Source organism: Aethalodelphis obliquidens, unplaced genomic scaffold, assembly GCF_003676395.1.
Source record: "Aethalodelphis obliquidens isolate GAN/ISIS:26980383/991018 unplaced genomic scaffold, ASM367639v1 scaffold59, whole genome shotgun sequence".
Classification (NCBI taxonomy): domain Eukaryota; kingdom Metazoa; phylum Chordata; class Mammalia; order Artiodactyla; family Delphinidae; genus Aethalodelphis; species Aethalodelphis obliquidens.
The window spans coordinates 5,669,454-5,679,679 of record NW_020838003.1 but is presented as its reverse complement, the minus strand read 5'-3'; the positions used below and the strand labels follow the sequence as shown (position 1 = coordinate 5,679,679).

Below are 10,226 nucleotides of genomic sequence, written 5' to 3'. Positions count from 1 at the left end.
CAACAATTCAATTAAATTCCGACACTAATCATCTATAGTTAGCACAGACCCTACAGCCTAAGGGCTCAGTCCCACAAGACTGCCCCCAATTCAGACACCAATTGCAAATGGGGTGCTCAGGCTACCCACATTTCTGCCTAGCCAACTACAAATTTGGAGATTCCCATGACCACTCCCCTCCCCAGATTTGATAATTTGCTAGAACGAGTCACAAAACTTGGGAAAGTGCTTTGCTTACTATTACTGGCTTATTACAAAGGATACAACTCAGGAACAGCCAAATGGAAGAGGTGCATAGGACAAGGTATGGAGGAGGGCATATTACTTCCACGCCCTCTCTAGGTGCGCCACCCTCCCAGCACCTCTATGTGTTCACCAGCCCAGAAGCTCTCCAAACCCTGTTGTTCAGGGAGTTTTTATGGAGGTTCAGTTATGTAGGCATGATTGATTAAATCATTGGCCACTGATGATTGAACTCAGACTGAAAGTTCCAACCCTCTAATCATGTGGTTGGTTCCTCCGGCAACCAGCCCCCATCCTGAGGCATCTAGGGGTTTGCCAATGGTCGCCTCACTAGAGTAAACTCAGGTATGTTTGAAAGGGGCTCATTGAAAATAGCAAAAGACACTCCTCTCTGTCAGGCAATTCCAAGGGTTTTTGGAGCTCTGTGGCAGGAACCGGGGACAAAGACCAAATATAATTTTTATTATACCATAGTTTGTTAAACACAAATCGCTGGGCCCAACCCCTGAGCTTCTTATGCATTCGGTTTGGAGAGGGGCTTGAGGTTATGTATTTTAACAAGTTGCCAGTTGCTGCTGATGGCTGTCTTCAGAGAGACCACACACAGAGAACTTCTATCCTTGAGGGTCACAAAATGCTGTGGTGTCTCTCAAATATTACCCTTCTGATTCATGGCCCTCCTCTCTTCCTCAGTTCTCCCAAGTTTTCTGTAGACCATTCATTCTGTTCAAAAGCACCTCCAAACTTCAAGTCAAAGCAAGTAAACCCTAGGCTTTACATCAATCCTTACGCAGAGTTGGGAGCAGTGAAATGGCACATCTCAGTGAGAGGGGAGAATTGCAGAAAGAAGGTGATGGAAAATGGAAAACCCTAGGACAGAACTCATACTGTGGGGCAATCCATTTTCCAGTGAGGTGGGGCTGAATCCTTCAGCTGGGAGAAAGGAGAATTCTGCTTCCCTTGGAGAATCAGAATGTTTCCCTCCTTGGGCCTCTGCTGCTCAGAGGAGTGTGGGCAGAGCAAGTGAGGCTCAACTTACGTCGTGAGAGGTTCTCTGCTTTCTCCACCTAAGTTCCCGTGTAGCTTGACTTTATAGCTCCTTCATTCCATTTTTCAGAGTTGAACACCCTATTTTGGTCAGGATTACCTTGTATTTTCCCTTCAATTCTATTTTATATGGATTTTAAAGAATCTGTATGTGTATGTATGTATATAGCCATAAATTACCTAAATTCTGCCTTACAGAATTCTCACCATCCTCCCTTCTAGACCCAAACCCACTCGGATCAGCTAAGGATCACTTTTCCTCAAAAACTCCATTAACTGGCTCAATAAGTGACCCAGCATCTAACTGTGGGTTAAGATTCCTGTTCCAAATCAGGCTGAATGCCCCTAAATCTACTGTGACTTTTGAAGAATGGGTGCTTGTGGGGTAAGAAAAACAAGTTTAGAAGGCCTCAAGGGCCCTGTTTTTTGCTTTTCATTCCACATTTGCCCTCTCAGTTGTCCAGTCCCCCTGGATCATACTCAATAGATGTGTCAACCCAGGAGAAGGCCTGAACACTCTGGAACTCCCATCCTTCTTCTGGCTTTGATTGGCCCTGGAAAGGAGGGGAGGGGGCAAGGAGCTGAAGTAAGAAATACATTTAGAGTAAGAAAACTTCAGGCAGTGTAGTGTCATGACTAGGAGCATTTGCTTAGGAGTCAGGTGGCCCTGGGTTTGGATTCTGGTTTTGTTTCTTACTAGTTATGTGATTTGGGGCATGTGAATGTCTGCTTGCCTCAGTTCCTGCTTTTGTAAAATGGAGCTGACGATATTCTAACCCATATACAGTCAGCATGGTGGAGGGGTCAGAAGCATGGATTCTAGTGCCAAACCACCTGGGTTCAAATTTTGACTTGCTGTTGAGTAACTGTAAGGCCTTGAGCACGTTACTTAACCCCTCTGTGTCTCAGCTTCTACGTATGCAAAACAGGTGTGATAACCCGCCTGCTATTGCAATAATAAGATTTTTTTTGAATCTCCTGAATATTCAGCTTGCTGCATTCTCGAAGAAGATCAAAATCAAACTGAAGAATGAATACAGGATTTTGATGGTATTTTATAATCCGTGTGTGTGTGTGTTTGTAATAGAGAAATAATCATTGAATTGTAGACAATAGAAAATGTAGTATTTGTAGGTATTCTTTACTCCCAAGAAATCTTTAGTAAAAATAAATCTAAAAATAGGAAGAGAAAAATGAAAGAGAGAACCAGATATAGCTTGGAACTTGAGCATCCTGGGAGCAGACCTCCCAAAACATCAGGGAGAGCGAGGGACAGGAACACAGTGCTTAGTTCAGTGGTGGGAGAGCTAGGCTGGAACCAGGGGATGGGAGTTTAAGTATCCGCTCCTTCTGTTTGTCAAATTCAATGCAAAACCTTGTCAAAGAAAACATTGGAGACTTTAAGAATTAATATAATGAGACAGTGAAAATGGGTTTTAGTAAGAGTTTGGGCATTTATGGAAGAAATTGTGATGAATATATCAAGGAGAAGAGGCTCTTGGGGGCAAGCATTTTCCTGCTGTGCTGATATCAGGAATAACTTCACTCACCCTTCGCCGTATAATTTAGATCATCTGTAAAAAAGCAAGAGGCATGCACAAGAAAAATTAACATGATGAAATCCTACTTTTCATTATGAAGAATCAGAGAATGGCTAAATTTGAATAAATGCTCCATTAAGAATGAATTGCTCATAGTTAAGTAAAACATTTGCTCAAGTTTATTGAATATTGATTAATAGGAAGCATTAAAGAATTGAATACCAGAGACAAAAAAAAAGTGCAAAAGATGTGAGTAAAAAAAAAGTTCATCAAAGCCAATGTATAAAAGAATACATCTGTTATCACCCTTTAAATCCTTTTCCTGAATATTCTGTGAATTTAAGTCTGGGGATCTTTGAATGTTATTAGCTTTTGTCTGTGACAATAAATCTTATAAAGGAACTCCTTAAAAGTAGAAGAAGGACCTCGTTCCTCTCAATAGTGAGTTTTAAACGAAGGATATCTATTATGTGAACCCTCTGTCTCTTGGAAGGCTGAAATTCCATGGGTTTCCCAGGCAGCTTTTTAAATCTCTTATGGAAGCTCGCTATTCCTAGGGTGTAAAATGATTGAAATGCATTCCATCATTTCCTCCTTAATTCAAGCCACGTGTTCAGATTTGAGTTTTAAATTCTCATTCCCTTATTTTGTAGGGAAATTCAGCATTCAACAACAGGTATATTTTTGAAAGAAACCTATATCATTTATAACTCAGTAACTATCCTTCAAGAAAGTTTCCTCCTTGATGACTAAGAATGCAAACTCTAAGTTTGTAGGGTACTGTAATCAAAAAAATCTCAAGTTTGCCCCATCAGCTTCTGCAAGGTTATTTGTACATATATTCTCATGCTTGAGCAGATGGGGAAGGTCTTTTTCCTGGAAAACATCCAGCCAAACACAAAACTAAAACTGAGGGCAGGAATGAAGGGGCAATGCAGGTGTTCTTGGTGGTAATATTGGCATCAGGCAATCATTTTCTTAAACACTGGAGCTGGTGAAGTTGAAAAAGCACTTTTTCTGTGAAAAAAAACAAGAGAGTCATGTTTAGAGAAAGGCTCGCCAGAAACTGTGGCTTTCCCCTGGAGCTATCAAACAAGGAATACTGTGCCCACTGGTTTCCAGTTTAGTTTACTGAGCTGCTGGAATGAGTCACCCCAACTCTATCTGATAAGAACTAATAGTGAAGAATAGGCATTTGTCTCAGGAACGTCTCATAAATTTAGAATGGTCCCCATTTTGACTACCCGCGAAAGGGAACCCCTTCAGTACAAGTGAAATCTACAAACCCTTGATATGCCTGACTCACCTTGACATTCTCATTAGTTTTTGTGTCCATTTGGCTCTAGGGTTCAAGCAGATAACTGACTTATTCTTCATCCAGGCTCTGGGGGAAAATAAATAAAAATAAAACAGTCCTTCACTTAAGGAAAGAGTTGAGTATAAAAATAAAGATTCCCACATGAAGTGAAATTGGAGGTAGGCAGTTTTGAGTCTGGAGTAGGTGATTTGTAGCATGAGGTCTGATGAATAAGAAAAACCCCATTTGCGTGCTGGTATGTGTGAGCTGGTGGAACTGAAAATTAATGGACAGACTCTCATGTGTCAGAGGTTAGTATTTTGTTGAAAAACTTTACATGAACTAGAGATGGACCAAATAGCTGACTCCAAGGTTTGCTCACTCCTAAAGCTGTATCACGATATCTTTAAAATGTGTTTGTCTGTTGAGCTTGGGAGAACAAAATAGACTACAGAAAACACTCTCTTGAAGACCTTTTAATTGAAGGAAAAAATCTGATGAAATTTATTGTGGGAGAGGTTACAGAGCTGACTGCTCTGAGTGACATCTGCATTTGGTGGAACCATCAGTGAGCAAGGCTTTCAATGCTCTAAAAATTAGGCAACAACAAAAGCAGCAAGGATAATTATCAGCTGCTATGGATCAAGCACTTAACATGTGCCAGCCACTATGCTCAGCAGTAATATGAATTATCTCAATTAATCTCACAAAAATCCCGTGCTAAAGGAAATACTATTTCCTCACCTTCAAAAGAGGAATTTGAAGCTTAGAGAGTTTAAATAATTTGTACGAGATTGTACAACAAATGCATGATAAAGCAGGATTCAAATGAAGCTTGTCTGACTCCTGAACCTCCACTTTTAGCCACCGTTCCACATGGGCATGATCTGAATGGTTACCAAGTGCCAGACATGGTGTTGAGTGTTTTACTTGCAGTGGAAGAAGTGAGGTCTCCCAGGTGACAGCAAACTGGGAGACTCTACTCTCTGTTGGGGTGACCTCAAACAAAACACAATTTCTTGATGTGTCTCTTAGTTTAGCTATAAAATGACAAACAGCAAGAATCCATCCATCTAGCGTTGAAACTCTACCTGTGTCATTGAAAAGTACAGAGTCAGAGGTCATAGAACTGTTGGGTTCTTGGGCAGAGCCTTCCAATTTGGCTCCTGAGTTCATGATAGAAAAACAGATTTCTGACCATGTGGACTTACAGTATTTTCACTCCTGACTGCTATGAGTTGCTCATAATTATTTGCAGCTTTTGCTTCTATATCTGGTTAAAATTCAGAAATGCAGACTCTGGTGAGAAGATAAGAAATCAGATTTTGGGGGGACTTTCCTGGTGGCGCAGTGATTAGGAATCCGCCTGCCAATGCAGAGGACACAGATTCGAGCCCTGGTCTGGGAAGATGCCACATGCCGCGGAGCACCTAAGCCCATGCGCCACAACTGCTGAGCCTGCGCTCTGGAGCCCGTGAGCCACAACTACTGAGCCCGCACGCCTAGAGCCCGTGCTCCACAACAAGAGAAGCCACTGCAAGGAGAATCCCGTGCACCGCAACGAAGAGTAGCGCCCCCTCGCCACAACTAGAGAAAGCCCGCGCGCATCAACGAAGACCCAACGCAGCCAAAAATAAATAAATTAAGAAGAAAAAGTATTTTTGTCACGTTAAAACAATTAAAGCTAAAGTAGAGAAAATTAGGGTGTATTACTTCCCCTGGTTGGAGGTGAGAGACTTGACTCATGGCAGAGAAACTGGTAAAAATAAAGGAAGAAATCTCTATTCTCTAGACAGCCAGAGGAACTGCTCCTAAACAGGTTATGGCTATACTTTCCATCTCCGAGTTTGAGGGCAATAATCATGGTTTAGTCTGAATTGTCACTGTCAAAGATAGTAGTGGAAGTGTAATGCCTTTTTAATGAAAAATTTCCGTACTTATTTTTTTTTAAACATCTTTATTGGAATATAATTGCTTTAAAATGTTGTGTTAGCTTCTGCTGTATAACAAAGTGAATCAACTAGTCCAAGACCCAAAGCACTAACGTCAAAATGGGGCAAACAAAAAGTGGCTGCTTTCAAATGTTTCATAAGGCTAAAATAGCCAAGGAAAGAGCTGCTAATGAAAGCCAAGCTGGTAGTGCCCTGAGAAGGATGTTCTGTCTGTACTTCAAGGTGCTGTGGGACACCTTGGTTTATTCAAGGTAGATCCAGGAAGAAGAAATCACAGTTCTAAGCAGTGATATGCAAAAGATCTACAAGCTCCCTTTAAAATATTCAGTGCAACAATCCAACTTTGTTGAGCCTCTCCTATTTGCCAGGTAAGGGATAAAGCATCAGGAATAGAGAAATGAATAATATCTGATCCCCGTCTATAAAGAACTTGTTTTCTGGTGCGAATGAAAGAGAAAAACACACAAACCTGATTGTTTCAACACAATGATGCGGTACAATTGCAGCTAACAGTTGCTGAACATTTATTACTGTGCCTGGCACTATACTAGGGGCTTTACGTGGAGTGTGTAAGGTCTTATTAATGTGCCATGGAAAATGCCCTCATAAAGAAATCCACAGATTTCTCTGGGTGTACAGAAAAGGGAGGGTCACAGAAGAAAGGGGTTATACCATTTCAATAAAAGAAAATATCTATTAAATTTCTTGTAGCCACTACTATCCCCTTAGCCTAAGTCTTTAAACAGAGTTAGGGGCTCCAAGTTGATAGAACCTAAAGCTAAAGGACGGTTCCATGCGATAGACATTCTGACCAAGGACTGCTGTGGGCACTTATTTTCTTGCTCTTCAACTTCTAGAGAACAAAGTGTCTGCTTCTGCTGGCAATTGGAATTTGACAGATAAGAGAAGAGTCTTGATTCTGTCCATTTCTAATGGTGTGACTCAGGGCAGTTAGTTAACCTCCCTAAGCTTCAGTTTCTGCATATGTAAAGGAGTGATAACGATAGACATACCTTAAAGGGCTCTTGAAGGAATAAAATCAGCGAATGTGCAGAAAGCATGTGCATTAGCTCAGGACCCCTGCAAAGTATGTACTTGACAAGTATTACTGATTCTCATTTTTAGTTTGAGAATTAATTGCTAGCAACACTCAAAGCAAATCACTTTAAGGAATCATACATTATTGTTTTACTGCAACTTACATGATTTCTGTGTTTGGACATCCATTCCCAGGGGGAAAGATTTGAAGCTTTCCAATGAGGAAAAGGGAGACAAAGTTGAAGGTCTCTCGCATGCATTTACACTTTAAGTTTGTGTTATAGGTCTCCAGGACACCTATAAACACAGAATCAGTTATTTTAGTCCCTTTGGCATATAATTCACAACTAGAACTTAATCAGTAATCTTTCATACTGCACATCTGAAGATTTAAAAATTTCAAGTCGGTGCTTCCAGCCATATGCCTTTAGTTTGTGCATTTCTGTTCGTCTTGGCTTATTTTCAAACATTTTCTGCCAAAACCTTAAAAATAAAATTAGCTTTTTAAAAGCACAATACCTATTGAAATTTGTGATAGCATTATATTGGTACTCAGATGGTTGTCCATATAATAACATTTGAGAATGGCCATAGTGGGGACTGACAACTCAGTTATAATTAAGGCAACATAAAATTGACTGATCTTCACCCCCAACACACAAAAACCAAGGAAATGAACTAGTTTCCGAGTCCCTGGAGCATTAACAAGCTGTAACGGAGTTCTCCCTCTCATCATACTCCCCAGCCCACCAACCCTCCCTGTCTCTCCGAGGAAATACCACGATGATATTTTTTGTTTTTGTTTAATATGTTGGTCCTCCAACTCAGTTGCAAATCATTACCCAAAAAAAGCCAATCATAAAAATTCGACTATTTGTTTTCAACAACAAAAGTTCTCAGTACTAGATACTTGTATAGGTAACCCATCTCATGCATTTTAAGGAATTCTACCCTCTTTAACCCCAGTGCCTACCACTGTGCTCAACACAGAATTGCAAATAAAAGGGACCAGGCTCTCAAGGTGTCTGCACTTTAGCGGGGGAAACAAGTGAACAAGAACTAAAATACCATAGAATGTTGTATTTCCCCCAAGGCCCAAACTGCATGAATGAGCACAGGGGACTTTACCAGGAGCAATGGAAAGGCTTCATGCAGGGAAAGAGAGATGAGGGTCTTGAAGAATGAAAATAACATGAAACAAAATAAAAATTGGAAAAAAAATCCCCACATTTTAAGAACAAAAATTGGTCCTCTACCCTGAGCAGAGGGTAGCATCCTGTGCATGCATCAGATTCCTTCAGCTGTATAAAAATTTACCACTTCAATTAGATATTTACCTATTTACACAAAGAAAACCTCCCCGTTTAGACTTGGAAGTCTGCTTCTTGGCAGAAAGTGTGTATCTGAGTACCCCTGCTGTACATACAATGGTTCGTGTCAGAGCTGACCCTATAAAATTGTATCAGACGTTCCCTGCAGGAGACCAACAGGTTGAGGTGAATAATCTCTAAATCCTATAAAGTGTTTGGTCGGAAGGGGTAGTGAAAGGCAAAACGAAGAAGAGATACCTGGAGAGAATTAGTTACAGGCAGAGCTGCATCTGAAAAAGGCCAGGAATAGGCAAGCCAAGTGTAAGTCCCATGGACATTGGATCTCCAGTATCTCCCCCCTTCTCTGGATGACAATCTTAATAATACAGATGTTTCCAGCCTCTAAGAGTTAAATCCCTAAGTACCTTACTTTTAGAAATCTGGGAGCAGTTGAGCAGTTTTTTTCCCCCTTCATTCACATCTCCCCTCATTTTCTGATGGAAAAAAAAAAATTGAAACAGCTGAAGACCATTTCAGCTCAAAGCACAAATGACAACATAAGTGAAAGTTCTCACCATGGACTGGAGAGAGGCTGCAGGCCAGCAGCACAAGAAGCAGAGATCCCTGGGTGAACCTCATTCTGCGTCAAGGTGGAGTTCAGACTTTAGTTAGCTCTGGGTCTAAACTGTGAGTTCTCAGCACAGAGATTCCTATTTATTCAGACCAGTAAGGCCCTCCCACTGCCTTTGTCTCCAGGAGGTCAGCTGCATCATCAGTTTTAAAAGCCCCCAAATATTGCTGAGCTTGCTTTTTTAAAACTCCTCTTGCAAATTTTATGAATTTGCTTCAGAGCAATAGTAGTATGGTAAAATGTTTCTTGAAAACGTAGCCTATAAATGGCAGGGATGCTGCAGGAATCTGGGGGTGGGAGTGAGGGAAAGGGTTTTAGGTTTGGAGACTCCACAGCACTCTGTAGGACCACAGTCAGTGATCGTGGCTTTGATTGCTTCTCTCAGTGAAGGGTCAATGGGCTTTCTCAATGCCATTTGAATATATCCTCCAGGAAATCAGAGACTCTGTCGGGCACATCATTGTGTTCCTAGCACCTGCAAGAGCGTCTAGCCTTTGGTAAGTGCTCAGTAAATATTTGCAGATCTAATTAATGGCTTCTTATATACAGATGCTTATGCCGACTGTTTTTCTACCAGACTTTCCCACATCGTATTTCACTCTCTGAAATATATGATTACTTATGTAATCTCACCATCATGGGAATCCTGGAAGAGGGCAAGTATGTGCCCCCTCATTAATGTGGCTGTGTCTTGAAGGGAGGAAAGTAACAGCTTTGAGGAGGAGAATCTTTCTTGCTCTGGTATGCAAGTTATTGAACTTGAGAACCAGGTGTCAGTGGAGGGTGTCATTAGAATTTCATCAGATGCTGAACCTCATATTACAGTTTAATAAAGCACATGTGCAATTGGTTTTAAACTGGCCAAATAGCCCATGGGCCCAATGAACCCATAGCCTTAACTCACTTGCTAGGAGCACTTCTTTTTCTTTTTTTAATATGTCCAAATTGATTTAATTTTTAAATTATCTTGAGATGATGTTGGGCCTAACTTTTTTTTTTAACAACTTTATTGGAGTATAATTGCTTTACAATGGTGTGTTAGTTTCTGCTTTATAACAAAGTGAATCAGCTATACACATACATATGTCCCCATATCTCCTCCCTCTTGCGTCTCCCTCCCGCCCTCCCTATTCCACCCCTCTAGATGGTCACAAAGCACCGAGCTGA

General features: G+C 41.0%; 1 protein-coding gene across 1 annotated transcript; it reads right to left on the bottom strand.

Moving 5' to 3' along the window:
• Positions 1-3,793: 3,793 nt before the first annotated feature.
• CXCL13 (C-X-C motif chemokine ligand 13) lies at positions 3,794-9,067 on the bottom strand. The gene is made up of 4 exons (XM_027087608.1): positions 9,004-9,067; positions 7,283-7,415; positions 4,138-4,215; positions 3,794-3,848 (listed from the first exon to the last, which is right to left on the bottom strand). Exons 1-4 carry the CDS (start codon positions 9,065-9,067, stop codon positions 3,794-3,796), a joined length of 330 nt encoding a protein of 109 aa, XP_026943409.1.
• Positions 9,068-10,226: the final 1,159 nt, after the last annotated feature.